Consider the following 23,136-nt stretch of genomic DNA (forward strand, 5'->3'; position numbering starts at 1 on the left):
ATGGTGTCAATTTCAATAGTCTTGGAAGCTGAGACGGAAGTACTTGAGTACTTAGGAAGCTCAGCAATTCTGGAGAAGTAGGCCTTTCGAGAACGTACTTATCTCATGTGGCAGCCTTCCGGTAAATAAGAAAACCGGATTCACCAGTACGACTCCGGTATTCATTACTCAAAATTTTTATTGTTAATTTCACTTTTCCTCTGTGTTTTCCTTTACGATGGTTTTGTTGGTGTTGTTGAAATTTATACTTGTCCTAGTTTTCCCTTGTGTCGAATCTCGCCAGCTACCGCCTATGGAGTCGAAAAATTTTCGACAATTTCCGTTCTCAGTGCATAAGAATCATCATTCATACATTGAGTTTCCAGGTTAAGGATAAAAGTACTATGTTATGAATAGTGGATAGTTCTTGACAAAACAGACGAAAACGATGAGTGGATGATAAAGTGTGAGGCGTTAATCAATCCGCTTGGGGTCTCGTTCACTTCTATTCAGGATCGTTTAAGGTTTACGAACGTGTAGCTGGCCTATGCAATGACTTGCGAGGGACTAGCCAATCTGTCAAATTAGTGTTTTTATCCTCCCAGACTAGTCTGGTACCAATTTAACGACTCCAGAAGGATGAAAGGGTAGGTTGGCGCTAGGGTTTTTTCGGACCATCAATCAATCGTGTAGTCACAACGGAACCTTAACACATCAACAGATAGTATGCGTATATCTTTTGTGCGAGTGGTATTTGGATTGAACATACTTAACATACATGGTAATAGCCGTCACAGACACATGAATTTGGTCCCCAGCAGAACTTTTACCAGCAGAACTTTATCTTTAACTTCATTGTTTTAACCAAATCTCAGGGAAGGATTTGCGAAGGCGTGGAAATCAGACAAAAATTTTGTGGTTGGCATTCGTTTTAAAACTGGCGAAAATGTTAGAACATCATTTACGACCAAGCGAAAAAAGAACAACCAGACAGTATTGAAGCTGTGCATTCATTCGTAGTTTGTAATTCATTATTTTTAAAACTGGGTTGAAAATTCCAAATTAAGTGATGAACATGAAAAAAAAGCAGGAAGAGAAACACTGTAGAACATTTAGGAAATGGCTAAAATATACTTAACCATGGAAAATCTCAAGTGCCACCACGTTCCACATATTGCAGTTGTGATTCGGTTGCGTAGAAGAGGAGAAAATTCCAGAAAATTGCACGTGTGTGTTAACAGCACATACTGTAAAAGATCCTCGATTGTTCTAAGTTTGACCTACTAAGCAATGGAAGAGGTTTTGGTCTGAAATGCGACCCTACTTCATCTACTACGTTCTAAACAGCTGATTTCAAATAAAACGCTATGATCGCGGCTGAACAAAAAATAGGAGAAGATTCATTCCTGAACTCTTACGCATTGTTCCACCAGAAGATGGCGTAGAATAGCACCGTAACTTGTAGTCAACGGCCGAATAGGATAAAACTGGAACTATTCACGAAGATTGTGGATCTTCCCATTATATTGGTGGAAAAACTGAGAAAATCCATAGTGGTATGATGAGAGATCACGATTTTGTAAACGATCTGTCAATCACTCCTTTGTGCATGCATTTCATAAAAATAGCTTTATTCGTCTAGGTTGTCCCTTTCGTCATGGATTTATTCCAACACTGCTGGTGAATTTTTGAAGTTTTCTTCGTACAACTTTTTACAAAGATCGTGAAGATTATTTGAAAAGAAAACTGTCAAATTCTATGCCGCTATCGGAGATCACGAGTTTCTTTGACAGCAGTCGTTCAATCGATCAACTTCGTTCCGAACTTTCATGGGGATCGTTTTGTCTCGTTTTTATTCTGACACGTCTGACATAATACCTGAAGTTTTTTCTTGGCACATTTTAAAGTTTTCGAGCGCATTTCTATTACAAATGCATAACAGCTAGAGGAAGTAGTGGCTGTCGCTTTCCATAGGACCCTTAAAAAGGATGGGGATGGGAATGAAGATTTCTTGCCAAATTGAAGCTGTAACTAACTTAATCTTTACATTTTCAGATGATTGTTTTTGTATCCTAATCGAATTTTTAGTACTATTAATTCACATATTTTATTATTGTTTACTTATTATTCATTTCGTTACAATTTATCTACCTTTTTGTGCATTACTATAAACTACTATTTTATTGATTACCTTTATTTTATTTCATATTTTCTCCTGTTTTTCGTTCATACACTTCCCGAAAAGCTTATTCGACTATTGCATGCATGCTTCTGGCCGTTTGAGTCGCTCACTTTAGTTGAGGTCGTTTTTGTGTTTGAATACGTTACGGCGAATTAGATCCTCAAAGTTGATTCTTCATCTCCGTCAGTTTGCTGTCGCCCGGATGAATATGGTGAAACCAGGACCAGCACCGTGATGATGAAGCGGTTGGAACGTGCTCTGAAAGCGGTGCATTGACGTTTCGGCTACGGCTCAACGAGAAGCTGACGAATTGCTGGCTGGCCGCTGCCCGGCCACTCTCACTTCATGATTAAATACCATATTTGCGTTGCAGAGTATCCAGGTAAACACATACATACGCGACCTCTAGTGTACGTTTCTAGACATTATGTATTCAATGTGATTCTGCAGAAGAATTCCTTGTCAAAAAACTGCGCACGTCCATCTTCACGTTTTGGTTATGGACGACGGCGGAGCTGTGGACGGCAAAGGTTAGTGGGTCGAAATTTTGTTTTAGTTTTTGATCCAAAAAATTAACAAAATTTGCTGCGTACGGTCGCTATGTTGTACTTTTACGCTAGAAAAAACCTTGAAAATCGCGCGGAAACAATTTGTGGAATCGATTAGTACTTCCTGTACTCTGTTCTCTAGTTCTCTGGATGAAAAGTATTCCGAACTTTCTGTTTTGAGCCTTCGATTTACTTCATTTAGTATTAGAGCATAAAAAGGGAACAGAACAGTTTGAAAGTTCTGTCAGATCTTAATATGGAACTTGCATGACCGCTCTATCTTTTTTTTAAGCCTATAAAGTTTTTTTTCGAGAATCTCAAAGAGGTCTAATAGTAGTAGAATCTTAAGTAGTTAAAGATTTCTCTTCGCAATAACATAATTGAAAAGAGCCATTCGAATTTAACTTGAAATTTAAATGTTTCCCGATATTCACACAGTTTGATGATCCTTGACGTTATTTGTGAAATTTGGACTTTCCCTCACCCCCTTTGAATAGAAACCTTTTTTTTCTGGATATTCTCATTTTCTGTTTGCAGACGAGTAGTGGTATGTTGTTACTGAGTTCACCTAGAGGGAGCCTAAGGGGCCCGACCAGTTTATCTTAACGTATTTTTTAAAGTGTATGATAGAAACCTGTTGATGCCAATTTATGTGAAACTTACCGTTGATTTTAGATATTCACTATGATTGCTTTATTCCTTTTTTTAATTATCATTATTATTCAGTTTATTTTTTGGCTATTCGAGTATTAGAGAAAAAAAGCGTGTGTTTTCCATGAATACATTAACCGCATTCACATGGATGTTCAGTGCAATATGTTATGGGCTTTTAAACAGTATAAATTGTGAAAATATGTACAAATAGTGCAAAGGTATACATAATAGTATAAAATGTAAAAATCTACAAATCTATAAGTAGTGTAAAAATAGCATGAATGATGTAAATATTTTACAACGATGCCGGACGTGTATTTTTCGCAACGGCTAAGTGAATTTTTGAGAAGACAGGTAGTCAGAAGCTATTAGAAATATGAAAGAAGGTTGTAGAAAATATAGACACGCACTTTTAAACTGAAAATTGTGATCATTTCAAATTTGCAAAATAAAATATAGCAACTCGCAACATGAGATAGACGAGTTTTTTTCCCATGGCACCGTTCCCTCATAATTGAGAATCTATTTGTATCGCCCGAGAATTTTTAGAGGTTTGAGCTGTGATCTACTAAGACTTTATTGTTCCCATTAGGAGATGGACGATTTTGGGAATAATTTTAATAATTTTAACATATTTATATTACACTGTTTGTTCGAAGATCGATTTCATCAGACTTCATTTGCAGATTTTTCTATTTTGGCTGTTTTACGCTAATCATTCCGTTTTTCTCCCCTTACAAGTATTTGCATATGTTCCCTCAATTTTGAAAGAAATTTTAATTTTCCTCTTCTGTTTATAGAAATCAAGAATCAACGATGTAACCGTAATTTAACCATATGATCAACGAGGTTAACATAATTATTAGTAACATCTAGCCACCTAATTGGCAAAGTCTTAAGGTCCTTGTTTGAGAGAGAGGGGATGCGACGATAAAAAAATTGTACGTCAGTACGCTTTCGAGGTTATCGTGGTCTTTGGAATTTTTTTAAAGCAGTTATTGCTTTAAGGCTTGGAACAGGTGATGGTCGGATGAGGTTAGGTCCGGGCTATAGGGATGGGGAGGCACAGGCTCCCCATCGTCCAGCACAGGCCCTCCAGAAATTGCCGCGCTATCTTTGCCGTGCAGAAATTTGCGCTGTCACGTAGAGATCCGAGTTCAAGAGGTTTTGGGTTTTTTTTGGCGAACTGCATCGGGTATCTTTTGAAGTTGCTTAAAGGCGAGAGGGGTGTTCGTATACGGGATCGTAGATCATGGAGAGAAGGGTGATTCCGTCCATTTCTCCCTAAATGCCGTAAAGAAACGGCTCGAAAGATGCGGCGCCTGCACAAGGCTGGCGCGCTCCAATCGAACTCTTTAGAAAATAGCGCACCGGAACGCCCAGAGCTGTGTCTTCAAGGCCGTTTTTTACAGCAATTAGGAAGAAATGGACGGCATCATCCCTCTCTCCATAATCTACGATCGCGTATACGAATACTCCACCTGAAATCCGCATCACCTCAGATTCGTGTGTTGATGCCTTTAATGTAGTGATTAATGTCGTTCCTCTGACTCTTTGCCGATCAATCCAGAAGTTCCAGAAGTTTTTCAAAACAAACTAGAATGAAAATTTTAGGATAAAAAATGGGGGAAAGAATGCAAAGACCCAGTACATTCGAGAATCATAGGTTAATCTGTCCAGATGAAGAGCAAGAGAAAAGAGAAAATGCTTCCGTGCAACAGCGTCACGCATCAATTTTGGAACGCTATTTATGGCATTTATAGTTTTTCTTGAAAAGTTAATTCCTGAAGATTTTATTCTTCTGTAGCGATTCGAGATTCCAGCGAAACCGAGTATAAAATATGAGTAGGACGCTTGGAATGAAGGGTTTAAGTGGCCGTTCCAGAACCGCATCGGAAGATTTGAGTGTACAGTTTTTTCCAAGTGGCATGGAAAAGTGTTGGCAATCACCTCCTAAGTTCGTTGCAGGATGTACAAACTAGATTAATAACGGTTCAAAACAAAGAAAGTGAAAGAGGAACGAAAATTGAGCAAAAAAAAGAAAAAGAAATTGTTTTTTTCCGTTCCATATTTATTAATTCATTTGTTTTAAATTCTTTTTGTTGGTTTTCGCCAACAGGGGACGAGTGCACATTAATTCAGAAACAGTATGACTGGGCAAATATTAGATACTAGTATTATCTGAAAAATGATGAAATATTGAATATTAAGTAAATAAGAACTATTAAATTAAATAATAAATGTTGAATATTATGTGTTAAATATTAAATATAAGATATTATTATTAAAATACGCGTGTATAAATGAGGTTACGAACCTGAAAGTGCAGCTACGATAGGGGCAGAGACTTTGGTCAAGGCATTACCTTGACTAGAAGATAGGTAAAAGTCGGCTCATGTTTCTTGGAAGAAAATGATTTATGGAAAGTAAGATGAATTGACTATGATGAATGAACTAGCTTGGAGCATGCGATTATTTTAACTCCTCTTCTTCAAACTTCAGAAATACCACGATGGTTCCCTTGAGCACAAGTTTTTTTTTTCTAGAAAGTCAACCCGCCATTTTAGTCACTTTATATTTCTCGGCACTAATCAATTCATTCATCGGAGTTCATGGACTACCATTTTTTCGGAAAGTTTTCTCAATAATTTTCCGAAACTAACTAATTTTCCCAATTTGACTTTTAACTTCGATCAAATCACATTTGTGCTGAAATAACTTATTCCAAGAAATCTGTTGTTGGTTTTTAAGAGTTCTTGACTGATTTAGAATTCTATTCCGAATTATGTAATTATTAATTGAAGAATTATAAAGAATTAAAACTGATTAAAACGGAGAAATATATTTTCATATTCATCTAAAATTAAAAAAAAACCATCGATTGATGAAACAAGGAGAAAAAACTTTTAACTCTATATGGAGTCGATAGGGACCGCATAGAGAAATCTGCTGTAGTTCTTACCTTTTTGTTGTTTCATGAGATTCAAGAACGTGTATAAAAATATTTAGTCATTGATGCTACGTTTTTTTTTTGTTCAGGCTTTATTTCTGATAAAGATCTGAGTAAACATTCTTTAAACAAAAAAAATCTTGGATGTATCCTCATAAACTGCGCAATTTTTAAAATACAATCATTTTTCATGTAAATAGTTCATTTTCCCAGCGAATCCACTAGAATTCGTGCTTAATTAACTAAATTTGTGTTTTCTGTCGATTGGAGGAGTACTCGCAAATTTCTCTTTTGAACACATCAACACATCAACATCAACATCAACGCACACATCAACCTTTTGCACTTTAGTTTAATCAGGCAGCATGGAACACCAGCAACTCCAGCATTTTTTCTTTTTACAAATGTTATCCTAGTCCTAAGTGATAGTGATTTTATAAAGTAGAAAATACAGTTATTTCAATGCTATTTATTTGTTGTAAACGCCGTTACTAGCTAATTTTAGTTTGTAAAATAGTAACAAAATAAAATGTTCATATTTTGAAATTCCTCAAGATGTAATATTTTTGGAAGCAGTCATCCATATGCATTCAGTGCTTCCTAGGACAAGTGTCGCAAAACTCGCGTCGCTCACCCTTTTCTTGTCTGTTTGAACATAGGAAACGTAAATTTGTAGCGCAGAAAACCGCAGCAACGAACGAATTTTATTTTTTATCTGGAAATGCTGAAATAAGCTAAACGAGCGTGTCACCTATTTAAAGTACATCTTTCCAATGTTGCACGTACGGCGACAGCGGATTGCAAAGAGTTAATATTAATGTTAATGTAAATAGTAAATAAATAAAGTGGTAATAATAATTTGTAAAAATATTAGTGAAATAGAACGAAAAACCGTAATCAAGCTGTTTTTTATGGAAGTTTTCAGCTTACAAAGTGTTACCATCAGAAACACAATGAGATGTTTTACAACGACATCGTTAACCAGAAACCACCGACAACCTTCGCTGTTTTCAGTGCACCTTGCAGTGAGCTAGCAAAATAGTTAAAAATGATATTTTCCATTCTTTTGAAAACAATACAATAGTTAGATTTTTGGTTTTCTTTATGCGCTCTCAACTGTCAACACTCCTAAATCCTCTGTTTTCTTTTTGTGGCTCCTAAAATATTGCTTATTTCGTAGGGATATTTGATGTGTTTGCTTAAATTGTAGTATTTATCAGATAGGCACATGTTCGCAAATTGTTCAAAACGTAGAGTTGGCTAGAAATTGTCATTCACCTATATTTTCTTGGCTTGTCTTCGCCTTATTATACTGCTTCAAAAGCATTGCCTTGATTCAATGGAGCGAAAGAAAGCGAAGAGAACAATGGAAGAATAAGTGTAATGTAAGAAATCTCAAAAAAAAGAGGCGCTAGAGAGTAAAGGTAGTGAAGAAATATTAGCAGATAATCAGATAGATAATGCTAGGTAAATAAGAAACAGAAAAGGCCGCTAAAACATCAATGTAATTGCTTCAATAAGAACAAAATGATAATGAACAGTGAAGATACTATGATTTGATAATCCCTGGTATTGCAGCCAATTTCTACTTTTATTCTCGTGAATTCTCATTGTTCTCCAAGAATCTGAATGGATAATCTTAGAAATGTCGAGAATTCGCATAAAAACTACACACACGAGATGGAAAATAAGATATCGGTAGATAGAGCGCTGTTAATTCGGCTGGCAACTCATCGAGATTCGCATCTTGAAGAAGAAAAAAATCGAGAGAATGTGAGAAAAAAATCGCCCGTAAATTGAGTGCGTTGCCTTCAGGGATGCTCTTTTACTTGCTTCCTATTTGTTTTCTTGCATTTCGTTCTCCAGTGGGGCAATGACTGCTTAGGGTGAGATTGTGTCACCATGTTGGACTAATATTTCACCTCGGTAATAGTGTTGAAGAGTGGTGAAGTTCTGATGTGAACTAAGATGGTGTAACTTTCATCAGCCTTTACCTCCATGTTATCCCATTCCGATCTTCGCACCGCGTTCTCGAAAATGGCACCGAATATTTTAGATGAAACTGTGTCACGCTTTCAAACGTATCTTTTCACTTCAACTTTGACATCGACTAGTGATGTTGCTATATAACTAACAAAGTATCTTCACGCAACGAGTAGGGGCTCTTTGGTTGTCGAAGGCTTTCGTGACCGCTTCCATCTGATCTGACTCAAGAGATTTCAAGCGATGCATTCTTCCATTCTCATGGGAGGTCGATGGGCTCTAAACCAGTGTACGCATGCACAAACCCTGTGCACAGCTGCAGCGCAAGCTACGTCAAAGATGTTATACGGACTCTCCTCCTCATACAGTGGCTAAGTCTTGTTGGTCTTCCATTTCCTTGAAAGAACCTTAGATTCGGCAGGAAGACATGTCCTGGATGACATGTCTTTCTCCGCTCAGATGATGAGGAGACAAGTGAACATTGCTGTCTAAGAGAACAGAGAAGAAGTCGTTGATGATTTCATGCATAGCTGGTACTGCTTCTCAATTCTGCAGCTTCAACCAACACTGATGCTGTTTTCTCTACGAAATCTCTTTTTAATATAACTCTATGGCTTCCTCCCAAATTCTCACGAGCTCAGACGTTAGTTTGCGATTGCGTGTGAGTGGCGCGGCTCCACGCTGACTTAGCTCAAAAGTTTCTGGAGAAAGTGTCTGTTTAAGGTCTTTAGACTTTTTGTTTTCCTCGTTCACTCGTAAAAGCGTTCTACAAGCCAATAAGTTAGGCTCATCGGTAAACTTTTGGACGTCTCCTCGTCCAAAAGCTGGCTAGAGAAATAAAAAGGTTTCAGTCAGTGATCTTGGTAATTTGCGTGGCGGATTTTGCTGATTTGCACCTTGTGAGAAGGAAAATCTCTGGAAGACTGGCAGTGGTTCGATCCTGTGTGGATCTCTGGCATAACAGCAACATCCATGAAGTAAAACCTTTTACTGACAAAAGCGTGATCCGTTTTGTCACGTGTTGTCCGTATAGGTAGCTAGGACATGCCCTGATATTCATCAACGACTTCTACCATTGTCCAAACAAAGAAGGGACTATGTCCCATAAGAACTGAGAAGGTGGTCATCCAGTTCTGAATTTCCTCGCTGTTCATAATTTTTGTTCTCCGCCACATCCACTAAAACTGTGCTGTAGTGGCGCTGATTGAGGACTGAATGACGGCTGAGGGAAACGTCCCAGTGTGATTCTCGCTTTTCTTTTGGATAATTTTCGTGACGTACAGCGAATGTACGAAGCTCAACGTGGGCTAGATAGGGACGTGAATTTATAAGGAAAATTGTTTCATAAATGCTGTAGAGAAGTTTGAGTTGTAAGGAAATTCAACAAGAAGATTTGTGTATGTAGCAAGAAATTTTCTTAGTTGTACAAACATTTTCTTATTTAGATCCCTATTTAGACTTCGAATTCTTTCGATAGAAACATTATGACAATGCAGAAAATCCCATTTTATAAAATATTTTGGAGAAAAAATATGAGACATCTAAAATATATTCTCTAAAGCAAGGTCCATAGTGACTGGACCGCTTCCTAAAATAATTTCCATTCGCAGAACTCTTTTTCAACCGTCTTTGTAGGAGAAGCCAATAAATTGCCGGAAGAAATTTTCACTTTTTCCAATAGCACAATTCCTTGCAGTTGCGGCGAAGCATTTCCCACTTTCTCAGTATTCATTGTTCACAGAATTTTGTATTAATAGAATGGGAAATTTAAGCGGAAAGTAAGAGGAAGCAAAATTACACCTATGAAAACCAATTTCTCAGTTCTTCGTCGGTCACAGCACACGTTTCCTTGTGGTCCGTGCATTTTAGCAATGAACGTTGAACGTCTATGTTTTAGCTGCTGCAAGATCATGGATACATTTTAATGGCTAATGCATTTGCAGCTCTGCAGACCTTCATTCATATTCATTCCCATTAATGAGCGATTTTAAATTTAGGGTGTAGGGATCGATTTCGACACAGTCTTCGTTAACTCTCAAGTTATTATTTTCACTAATTTTTAGATTTCACCCTTAGCACCTTCCTGATAAATCGTCTCTGAACTCGTAGAGAAGATTTTTCACGATTACTACTGCAATTTACTTCCTACAATTTCTTACAATTTTTCAAAAATTTTGCTAACTCGCCAAAGATTAGTCGAACCCGAGGGACTTGAGGCAGTTTTAGTTGGACCTTCACAAATTTGTACATTCATGACTGTATGCTTTTTTCTTTGTTTGCGCTCCTGCGTTTGGTATAATCGAGTCAAAACGGTGTGAAGCTGGGTGCAGCTGCGTAAGAAGAGGTGCTCGAAGTGGTGCGGTGAATCGGAGCGGTTAGAATCGAGGATGGGACCCGATCTAGCAGCACTCAACCCATGTATTTCGCAATGATCACATCCAGGATCATGGTATTGGTATTGGCGCATGATCCTCTTCAATACGACCTCCCTCCTTCAACGTTCGAAGCGGCGACAATTCTTCGTCAATAACAATGCAGTATATTGGAGATTTTCTCTGCTTCGAAAACGTAACGTCGAAAATTAGCCAAGGAACAAGTGGGAAATGTGAAATTCGGTAGCTGACAGAAGCGAAGAAGCACAAAATACTGGAAGAAGAAAAGTTGCTACAAAGTTGCTGAGAAATTGATGTTTTCGCAGCTGCACCTAACTTTATGTCATTTTCATCCGACTATAAGCTGAGGATCAATCCAATAAGCGCTATCTGTTGCTTTGTTTCCTATTGCGATTTTTTCTTTTGGAATTGAATTGCGGTTCGAATTAGTCGTCTTCCTCTTGCTTATCATTTTGCACTGCTTTGGAATTCCCGACAGGACGCAAAATCCGTTAAAGCCATCATAGAGTCGCCGTCAAACATCCGCGCGCGCGATCGCGAGCCACTTCTGGAAATCTGCTGCTTCTGGAAATCTATCGACGTGCAGTGCGCTCGATCAACGCTGGTATCAACGAAAGTGCTTTATTAGATTCCTAAAGTTTCCTGGTAGACGACGGTAGATTTTGGAAAAGTATGAACGTAAGCAGGGAAGTTTGCTAAGTGTGTGTGTAAAATCTGAGTTATGAAAAAAGCATTCAATGCTGCGAACGTCATCCGCCAGTTTTCTCACGCATTAGCGCTTCGACTGTAGTTTTTCCTTCTAAGCACTGCTTTTCTTCTTCTATAAGCCTTTCTCGCTATCCTAAAGTTAGAATTTTTCATTGAAGCAGCGCCGCGGCTGCTGCAGCATTGCCCACACACACAAACTCCAATTATCTTAAATCGCATCCTCTTGGATACTACATTCAGCGAAATTCATCGCTGTCGCTACCGCCGCTGGAGAACTACAACTTTGCTTTTTTCTGATGTTGACAAAATTGTACAATTTTCATCCTACCTAGGTTGCTGATCTTAGAGATTCTTCGCTATTTTGTCGTAGAAATGTGGTCTTGACAGATTTTTCATTGTAAGGTGCGAGTCGAGTCGATTGTCGATACCAGTAAGAACTTTCTAAATTGATAGCTATAGACAGCGTTCGTGTAAATTTTCAATGCTCTGTTATTTCCACTTGAAATTTTTTGAAACCAAAGAAACATATTAGATGATTGCATGAGCTCGTGTCCGATCTAAAGATAAACTTCAACAGGTAAAATTTAAAAAAAATAGTTTCACCAGTCAGGGATATAGTCGTCCCCGATCTAGAAATAAACTTTAAAAGGTAAAATTTAAAAAAAGTTTTATCAGTCAAAAATAAATTCTCGATTGTTCGCTCATGTAAATTTTCAAGGCTATGAATTTTGAAATTTTGTTTTATTTTTTCCGAAATTTTTAAATTGAAATTTTTAAAAACGTTTCTTTCCCTTAGGTTTCGAAAACTATCAAGCCCCTTTTTAACTGTGTGGAAAGAAGGACACCGATCAAAGTAAACGTCCGAAATGTTTTTTGCAGTCCCTACACCCCTTTCCGAAATTTCTATAGCATCACGCGCCGCAATTGCACGTTTTCACGAAAAAGTTCCCTAATGCAGAAGTTGACTTATTTAAATGATGCCTGACAATAAAGTGAAACATGACACTGTAATCTTTTCAGACCATGCAAAAAGGCAACAAAAAACGGAGTTCAACCGAACAATATATTTCAATGCCATCTAGGAAAATCGGGCATGAACTTATGCAATCATCCAATAGTTTCCAAGAATGTGAAAATAGTGAATCCATAGCAAGAGTGTAGGAATAGGAGGTCTAAGAATAGCTAGAAGCTTTTATCCAACAAAGCGACTCTTTACACTCATGAGACTGAAGTAATGAAACTGCACGAATGCAGTTCCCTTCCCTCTCAAAGTGTAAAGAGCTGCATCGTTGCAAAATTCCAGCAGTAATCCAATTTATTTGCATTCGATTCATAACTCGTAGTAAGGGAGAGAGAAAGAAAGAAAGAAAGAGAAAGAGTGACAGAAAAAGAGAGTAACTAAGAACACGCCAATTTTCAACGCCTACACGATTGACGCACAAAAATCAATGAAATGGGCTAATTGATTTAATTGGTTGCAGGAGTCTTGAATGCAATATGAGATTACATCCGAAAAGATTTAAAACAAACTCATTACCGTACCCGCACCGTAGCACTTTAATCCCTACAAAACTAGAGACGTTGGCTTGTGCCAAGCAACGACTCTCGCATATTTTTTCTTATGCGATTCATCGCTATCCATCGATACAACGTGAATGCGTACAGAATGGTTTAACAGAATTTTTAGATACATATGTAATTTGTATTTTTTTTAAATCAAAATCAAATAAGAGTGATAAACAAGAGAAATTCCAGTTTTTTCCCAAGTTTTTTTTTTCGGTGGAAGAGATTGTTACCATTTATATTACTACTACTTTGTTACTTTGTGCAAAATATAACGAAGGTGAGCTCGAATTCTCCTGCTATCCTTTGTTTCGTGGAAATTTTCTGTGCAACACTAGAATGGAGGATGAATGGAGGGAAATGGGAAAAATGTCGAGGTTCTAGCAGAATTTTATCCGTGCTTATTCAAATTTTGGCTAAGAAACGCACATGCAAACCTAAGTGCAGTTCATTTTACTGGAAATTTCCTATTAGCAAATGAACTGACATAGAATCGCGCATAAATCTCGTGAAAAAGCTGTACGCTGCATTCCCCAGAGGCCTAATAATAGAGGAATTTACTTGACATGGCACAATTTCTACACATATAAATACGATAGGGGGATGCAGGATACAAAAAAGCGTATATAATAGAATAGTCCGAAAACGTCCGCCCGATTAGATTCGATTACGTCGCCCAGTACGAAACATTTCTTTTTGCACAACACTGTGGCGTCTTGAAGGGAGTTCTTTGCTTTGTATCATCAATCTTTAGTTGAATCCTTCTTTATTTCCTAATTGTTCTCATTGTTGAGGTGTAGAGAAATCCCTCTATTACGTGGAGCTTCGGCGCAGTTCTTTCTCCGTTTTCGTGGAATATATGCTCATGCTTTTGAAGTCCACCATGTTTTTGAAGTCTACACTCAGCAGTTGTTTCTTTTTTAATTATCATATTAAGCGAAGCACAAATCCAAGATTGTTGGCCATTGTTTATTTCGATCACATATCACCGTTGTGGCCTTCTTCAAAGCTTGAAGAGCCGAGAATTTATGGAATCTATCCTCCGGACTATATCATAGCAGCACAATTTTATAATTTGAAAGTGGACTAAGAAGCTTGATCAGACCCATAGAAAACCGTTAGAACTACATTAACGGGGCTAAGCTGTAGTTGGGGGAGGACCAATTAACACTTTTGTAATTAGATCTTACTTTTCAAAGGAAAACCATTCATAGAGCAGAAGGAAAACCGTTTACAAGTGACAAATTGCCTTCTAATTTGAAAAGGATTTAAGAGCTCATTTGGTAGTTCATCAGTCGTCAGATCATCACTAGAAGTGAATAGCTGAGTGTATCGGGGCCGTAATACCTAAGTGTTGGTTTTTGAGGACCCATGGCATGTATGCTAAAGCTACTAAGAGAAAAAAGAACGTAGAACTGGAACTACCAACGCCTTAACTTTACCGAACTCATTATACAGGCTTGTTGGAAGTGGGCTTAGCGAGAATATATCATGTAGTACTTTCAATACTTTCAACGAACACGAAAGTGATTTCGTAGTTGGCTTCTTCGCAATCCTCGTTTAACAGTTAAGAAAAACTTTTGTGCTCTGTCTGAGGAACGATTTTGTGTCAGGAGCGAACAAGTATTTTGGCCACAAAGATGTGACATCTTTTCTGTTTATTTTAAAAAATTTGGCGAGGTTTATCCAAAAAATTATCCAAAACGATTCCAACGTTTTACGAGCTACGATCTTTTGGCAAGATCGAGACAACTGATACCAGATGTATGGTCGTCATAGACATGTATGAGCTTCAAATGGAGTCCGAGATCTCGACTTTGTCATACCGATGCTAATTAACTCGATAACAAGATGAAACTGGAGGAGTCTAATTGCTGCCTGCTCAAGGTGGTCCTGCTTGTACCAAATCAATCAATTAATCGATCGATCAATACTGCAGTTGGGCACTTGGATATACACTTTGGTCATTTACGGAATAAATAACTTGCACGGTTGCATGACAAAGGTTAAATAATATAAATACGGCAAAAAGGTGTCGTCGTCCAGCACATTGGGAGAATCTATATAAAGAGAATATGGATGCGTATACTCCTTTATTTATTCACATAAGCAACGGTGGATGAAGAAAGGAAAAAGAAGTATTTTGCCCCAGACAGAACATTTTAAAAGAAATTCGGTACGGAATTTGCTATCGGAGAAACCTGGCGCAGTCGTTTTCGTAGCGGATAACACGTCAAGCATGTTTTTCTGCTACAACAGAGATTTTAGAAAATCCTTTTGTGACGTCTGTTGCTCCGGATCCAGAACCCCTAGCATTGATCAATTTATGTGGACATCAACTTTGACAACAAACTTCATCGCGTTGAGTCGCCATACATAGATGAGTTCGGTGTCGATGTGCAAGACAGAGAAGACGTCAAGTCTCGCAAGACATGGAACAGTGAAGAATCTATGGATTCTGTGCAAGTTGTAGATCGAGGAGGTCGGGTAGAGCTATATCCAAGGACAAAACGCCTCGAGGATTAGGGCGACGGGATCAGACAACGATAAAATCATTCGGCTGAGACATCCAATCTTATAGTGTGCTCCCAGTTCTTCAGACGTATTTCTTCCTAAATGGTTGGCAGGTGGTAGTAAATTACAATTGGCTCTGTGTAATGTATTCCTCGACCGAAAAATAAGGGCATACTGCGGAATTCGGAGTTGAGAATGTCCCGATAGTAGATACTATTTCAAACCAGCTGTTTTTGTGGATTTATAAGCAGGTCTCTCCGGAATGCTCAAGTGTTCCTCGATGACAGCACTTTCGCACATGCACTCTCCACTCATTTCTTCTGAAATAAAAGGCAGACGGAAAGTAATTTTATCACAGCTGCTTCCCTTCTCGAGGGCTTCCCCTTGAGCCGAGTGGCAGAGTCGAGGATGTTCTGTGGCCGAGGAGAAGTTTGACGAAACGATGTTTATGGCAATTTTCTCTCTAAGCCTTCCATTTTATCGCAGTTTTTCGATCCCTTTCCAGATATCCCAAGTAGCTCTGCTTCTTCCTTCGTTCGTCTCAGCTCCTCTCCTCTTCTCAACGAAATCTGAAACTCTTGAATTATGCATGACAATACTTATGATTGGCAGGTAAAAAATGTGCATCCTTCTACAACGTATTCCCAGATTACACTCTCATATAAACGTAATTGTATTCCTGGAAAATTTCTCCTGTATATAAGAATTTTACCCCGCATTTCAAAAATTCTCGCAGTAGGTTTTTACAGGCATTTTGTGAATCTACTAAATGTTAAAGAATCATTTCACAGTTTTATTTTTCAATGCCCTCTTCGCTATCCACGTGGATACATTTCTGGCGAGACTAAAAAAAAGAAAAAAAGAAAGATGGAGTTAAAGAAAGAGTTGTTACGCCTAGTCGGAATCCCTCCCGAGTACATTTGCGATTCTTGGAAAGATGAAGTCGTCAGAAACTTCTAGATAACTTCCTTGTTTGGTGTCATAGCTCACATATAATAAATTCTGATAGAGTGTGATTGCGGAAAAATTCTTCCAACGTTTTCTGTTACCAATTTGATTTGTTGTTTTTCCACATAGCGCCGGATCGATGAATTCTCACAAATCTTGAAATTTTGGATAAAGTAGGTTTTTTTTTTTGCCAACTGAGAAATCTTCTCATATTTGCGTCAGAATCCTGCAATTATTTATTTTTTTCACAAAACCCGTGATGTTTGTCGTAATTGTACTAGATTTGGTCAACGATTCCTTGTATTTCGAATAGAGGCACAATTTTATGTAGGATTTCATTTCATTCTATTAATAACTGTCTAAAATTCCTAACGTACATATTTCTGATAAAAATTTTGTAAAAACGCTCCCTCTAGTAGAAGAAAAGAACCACTGGCACAATTTCCGTTTTGTCTTTTCCGTTCCAAAAAATGGATGCATGTATATTTTTAGATCTCATGATTTTGATTTTTTGACGACTGCAAACTGAATGAAGATGTAGTGCATCATTCACTATATCTTCATTATTTCTGCGTGATATAGGGTGTAACGAATGTAAGTAATCTGATTTGTGGTCGTCGCAAAAATTAATAACACCCTGCTCATATCACAGTACATATAAGGATTCCATGACGCGTCATACTAAACTTGACACCATTTGCCGGTATGAGGTTATGGGTTACGGAGGTGACCCAAATATTGCAAAAAATGTTCACCAGCACACCGCCAAAGCCCAACTCAAATGCCCAGTGGGATCGTGAAATCTTCGGCGACAACTCTTGGTTTCGTTGCGCCGGACAAAACTGCCTGAGGTTCCGATCTGCCTGAGGTCGGGAGACTGATATGGAGTATGAATTGGAATGAATTCTGTAGAGCTCTTCCTGTAGATTGAGAAGGTTGGGTAGCTAATAACCGCAGCTTAAATACTTACCTATCGATCATAGCACTGGAAATGTTTGACCGACGAATAGCTAGCTCCAGCAAAAAAAGATGTCTTTGCACCAGAAAATCAACCGACTAATGTCGAATAATAGGATTGAAAAAAGAACGCACCGGTAGTTTTCTTAGTGTTGTATTTGTTGTCCCACTAACAAATTTCTCGGATGGCAGCTAGGATTTTTTTTCGAATTTGAGTATTTCCTATCGGTGGAGATAATGATTTGCCGACTAATTCTTTTGAGTCACAGAAGGTTTGAAACGATGGAGATTTGCAAATATTTACCTACATACTGTAATGCCATGAACTCACTGCGTTGCAACTTTTATTTATCCATGATACCGTTTCCCCTCCTTCACTACACTAGACTAGCACTATCATAAGCCTGATCTATGGACGCAAAATTAGGTACGAGACACAACTAGAACAGGCTTGAGACAAAACTCTGCGGTAAAAGTTAAATGGGTCGGGGCTGTTGAATCCCTCACAATCACCATCCGAAGTATTAGAATTAAGAAGTTACATGAATTCCACGGGTGACTCTGATGTTGTCGGCATGACATTTGTTTCTACGCTGTAAAAGGATTCTTCAGATTCAACAAAAGTTAAGACAGGGGGTATTCCCGAGAAACAGGCAAACCTTTACAACCAGAAAGCCCCATATTGATGTGGTAAATTCAACATAAGTCATTCAGAATCAAGTTTTTCCTGGAGGTTGGGCTTCATCCAGTGTCCTTAGGGCTGATCTTTGCGAACACTTTGAATACAATGTTCAGAAAGCATATACGGATGGTTGGCAAGCTCAACCAGACCAATTTTCATCAATAGGAGCGGGTTGTGGGGTCTTTCTCTGATATAAGATTATTTTTTTCTCAGGATGGGACGTATTTGATTTTTATAGGACCTTTTTTAGAATGAATCTAACGACTAGCTTGAAGAAAAACGTTAGCCTATATGAGATAAGGCAAGGTTTCACGCTATTGTTTGAACTCATGCTTCCGAAATAAGAATCCGGAGTGGTACTATAGGGGGAACGGTAAAGAAGGTCCCGGTGGATTCTCAGCGAATGCCTCCGCGACACGTGTCGAGTGAATATGCCGGCGGATACGGGAACATTCCTCGAGGAGATCACGCTCCAGTCGTTCATGAAGATGCAGACAACCGTCTTAGGTGTTCTTCTAGCCACAGAGAGGCAAAGAACTACGCAGTTACAAGGAAATATGCAGAGTGATGTGAGTCAAAGAACAATAGAGATAGAAGTAAGTGGGATTTTGCATGGTGTTCTAATGAAGAAGAGAGTGAATTTGCTTTTATATTACATCCAGAAAGTCTAAAAGTCCTACCAAATTTGGACTATTTTTCTTCCCTTAAGTTCCAAGAAGTCAGAGACACAGAATGTCCCTCTCTACAGAAGTAAATTAGGCTAAAAAAAAGGCTCAAAAAGCTTGGGAATTACAGGATAACAATAATTCTCGTTACTGTTACTTTTTGAAGCTGGAATGTTCTGTTCTAACGAAAATTTTATATACGTAATTTGAAGCTATTAGATACATCCTTATCTCATATTTCAAGTGAGGATTTTTCTTGCTTCTGGCACGATTACAAGTTCACCTCACATCCCAAAATTGCAGTGGATGTGTCTGATTCTCCAAAACAATTTAGTAGATAGCGAATTATATCCTAGCCGGTGATGCAGCGTATGAAGATGAATGGTAGGTAAGCAGAGTCAGCTATTTAGGTGCCAGCGAAAGTGAACCCCTTTAGGGTACGCGCCACCGCTAATTGCTCTGACAAGGCATGACCGGGGCATGGTCAAAATTCCGCGGGACCCTCCTTACACACATCCGTTCGCCAACTAAACGCTTGAAAATTCGCTTCGTTTGTTTTTTGTTTTAGGATCATTTTGAGCGATTATGTTTAGTATCATAACAGCTAAGAAGTGTTGAACCAAAACTGGTTCCGCATTTTTTTTTTCATTATGAGATGAAAGTGACTACGAGAACGTTCTCCACGGGTATTTTGCGTTCCTCATTTATTGTGTCAGACGCGAACATCCTATGGTAAGATGCGTGTAAGGAGGGTCCCGTCGGAATATCGAGCATGCCCAGGTCACACCTCTTGTAAGGATGTTCCTGTACGGATGTTCGTGTCCGACACAATAAATGAGGAACGGAAAATTCCCGTGGAGAACTTTCTCGTAGTAGCTTTCTTCTTGTGATGAAATATGATACTAAACATAACTGCTCAAAATGATCCTAAAACATGGAGAAGCACAGATGAAGCGAATTTCCAAGCGTTTAGTTGGTCAAATGATATTATTGTTTCTCTTTCTCGTGTTCTTCAACGGTGCTTCTTCCTATTATAGTAAATCTGGACAAACCCTTGCTAAGTGTTCGAAGAACTGTTCTTTTTATAAATCAGTAATTACATAAAAGAAACCAGTTAATTTCTTGTTAGTGAGAAGGATAAGTGGATTCTTTTCATTATCTCAGTTTTTTTTTGCGTTTTTTTCGTTTCTGACTGTCCTTTCTGATACATCATTATACGGCTCCTTGAGTCGCTTGCGTAGTAACGCATTCTAACTTGGTTACGTTGCTCTAAGATTTTGGGTTTTGAAAATATTCCATCAATACATTTGCTGAATGGATTGATGCTGTCAACATTCGCCCAATAAGTCGATCGTTTTCTCTTTTGAACCGGTCATTTAAAGAAGTTACTGTCTTTGAAGAAATCCTTTGACATATCACTAGCCTTTTCCACCTTTCCTTTTCCATGACCTGAATCTGTATCTCGAAAAGGAACAGAATTTGTATCATGACTACTATTATCTGATGAAGCGATATTTGTCCTAATGGAGAAAAATTAAGTGGAGCCTAATGACGCATTCAAAAGAGAATAAATTCATTGCGAAGGTTTGCACTTTTACGCGTACTAGGCAACTCACCTTTCAAAATTCTGTAAACTTTGCCAGTCAGAAACGTATCACTTGAAGAACCTGTTCGGGAATATACTTCTCATATATTGATGGGAATTTAGAACTTTCGAAGAAATGAATTGTTGATAAGATTCTTCATTTTTAAAATCTTCCTAATTAGTGCTTATGTTCGACTCTCTTTGAATCTTGGCACGCTGAATGCATAGCCTTTACTCTTCCTAATTGATTTGTTTTTGTTTAAAAAATTTTCATTACTGAGTGGTAATTAGATCTTTCATAACTGCTAACAACAGTAATGTCGTAAGTATTAAAAAGCTCACAGGATATACATCCTCGAACTTCGAGCCTTAAGCGTTTCAACGTTTTTTACATATGAAATCCTCTGCACGCTCTTCGTTGCAGGTGTGTAGGGGCGATCATGCGATTTGCCTCTCGGTCGTAGAAAGCTTTGTACGGGAGTCTGCTTTTGTGAGAGTGACGGAATGTACATATTGAATAGCTTCCAGATAGTTAATTTTCGTGAAATGACAGAAAGACGTGAGGAATTTCTCCAGTAACGGAAGAAGCATTGTGTTTTTGATATTCGATAGAAAATCATTCTAATAGTGTAGCAGCAGGACGGTGCTACAGGCATAGCTGCTTTTGCTACTAAAGCTCATTAATTTGGAGGAGGTAACAATCCCACAGTTGCCATCTACACTCTTTCCCACTCATAAGTCGACGTCATAAACTGACGCTTCTTGCAAAAGTGAAAAATGCATGCATCCACATGAATGTTCTCTCAATACAGTCGCCGTAAAAAGTGACGGGAGAACGCGTTACGTTGTCGGTAAAGGCAGTCTCCACTGAGCATGACAAACTTTCTGGAGTCTTGTCTATGGTTTTTGGATCTTTTTTTTTATTTCGATGAAGTTGAGTTGTCTTGCCAAAGTGTAGGAGTTGCGTATCTGCATCGCTTTTTTGAGTACTTGTCCCTGTTAGCAACCCTTCTCCGTTAGCTTGAAAGTTTTTTTTTGAGCTCTCAAGGTGTCGGCTTAAAGACTTTGACGTGTTGGAATCTGATCTTCAATGTTCTTCCCCTTTTTTCAATTTCAGCTTTATTTGGAACTTACTATTTAATCTCTATCTTTAAAAACAACAGAACTATTCTCTCAATTCCAGGAGTATCATCTCAATTTATTGCTTCGGTTCAAATTTTTGTCGGTGAAATTCAGCAAAAGAGAGCCTTCGGATGTCTAGAACTTTAGCGGTGGTGTCAGTTGCATCAGTTTTCGCTTGAGAACTGACTTAAGATGCACCAACAGTCCTCTTACTTTTCCTGATGCAGAAAGAGCTGCGAAGAGAGCGCTAAGCAGATTCAGGCATGATATCACGGAGGCAATAAGCACGAAAGAAACGAATGAGTACGAAATGATGACGATTAGTGAAGACTAAATGTGAAGAAATAAAATTTTTCGAAAGCTAACGATAACAAATAACGAGGGAGAACATAAGAGAAAGATAAACAGCCGCTCATGATGTTTGAAGAACTTGTTATAATCCCAATTAAAATGCCCAGCTCCGCTCTCAAGTGCACAATGCGAGAGTAGGAAAGGACTGTGCTGGAATGCATGATGATGATCGTCGTCATTTACACCATCTTTGTTTCGCTGCTGACTCCGATCTCCTAACGGCAAGGACCTAACTCTACAATGAGTAGGTGGAAAGGACCGGCTTGTGGAGCATAGGAGAACGTCGAGTATGTAGTGAGGAAAACCAAGAACATTCAAGTCCGTACCTACTCCTTTAATACCACATCCTTTAATATCGCTCTTTTCGCCCTGACCCACGCTTCAGGATTGCGAGTGGTTCGTGGATAGGAAAAGCTACAGTCAATGTTATCGAAGGTTCCATCGAAATTGGTGTATCCCACTTCGCATAGATAAAGGGGAAAAATCTAATTGTACAAGAGTTCAACGATCGAGGATCACGGACGCTGTCTAATTTGCCAACGAGAAGTCAAACTGAATGCGTCATGCGCGGTCCGCGTTCTACCCACAGTCGCTCGGTATTGTAGTCGGGTCCTAACGACTCATTGCAGTTACTCAAACGGCTGCGCTCCAAGCTGCGCTGTAAAGTTAGCTGTTGAAATCGAGGTAGGACCATCGCGAACTGCAGCGATAAGTGGTGCTATCAAAAATCGGCCGTGATATCAACCGCCACGCACCAAACAAAGGATAAAGCATCTGACGATCAATCCGACAAAGAACAATCCACTCGAGTTGCGCCAGCACATTCACTTCAATTCAAGGATGTTTAAGGTTTATGATCGCGTGTCTATTCCATACAATGACCTGGAACTAGCCGGTGCTTTTATACTCTCAGACAACTCTGGTACCGGTTTATCGACCGTGGAGGGATGGAAGGCTTGGTTGACTCCGGCGCGATTTCGAATCATCAACGGCGCAGTTACGGAGGAGCATCCAACTAACGGCCCCACGCTCGCCCGCCCAAAAAGAAGCACTGCGAAGCACATGCAATTGAATGTGAGTACACCATTCGCCTCGCTGACACATCTACCGTTAATCATTTTGAGACATTTCGGTATAACGCAGAGCACTGGAACTAAAGGAATAAATTCTTCTGACGCTTTTGGAGGCTTCATTCAATATCGCGGATCGCCGGCGATCTTTAGTGCGGTGTCTAAATAGATTTCCATGATTCTTACAGACGCCCGCAACAAGAAGAAAGTTTTTCCAGTGAAACTACTGGCAGTGCCGATGGTGGTTAAAAAAAATCTTAAAATGAATCGCAATTTATTTGG

General features: G+C 38.7%; 1 protein-coding gene across 2 annotated transcripts in view; it reads left to right on the forward strand.

The window, feature by feature from the left end:
• RB195_008057 (uncharacterized protein) overlaps positions 1-23,136 on the forward strand; it is a gene marked incomplete at both ends in the record, with an annotated part of 53,808 nt that continues 30,672 nt past the window's right edge. The window contains 3 exons of one of the 2 annotated variants that reach the window (XM_064182041.1): positions 1-77; positions 2,535-2,543; positions 2,612-2,691. In XM_064182041.1, coding sequence (XP_064038782.1) covers positions 1-77; positions 2,535-2,543; positions 2,612-2,691 — 166 coding nt within the window. Of the gene's footprint in view, positions 78-2,534; positions 2,544-2,611; positions 2,692-23,136 lie in introns of those variants that run through there. The other variant, XM_064182040.1, reaches the window with a different exon arrangement.

The sequence above is a fragment of the Necator americanus genome, chromosome I (assembly GCF_031761385.1).
Source record: "Necator americanus strain Aroian chromosome I, whole genome shotgun sequence".
Lineage (NCBI taxonomy): Eukaryota > Metazoa > Nematoda > Chromadorea > Rhabditida > Ancylostomatidae > Necator > Necator americanus.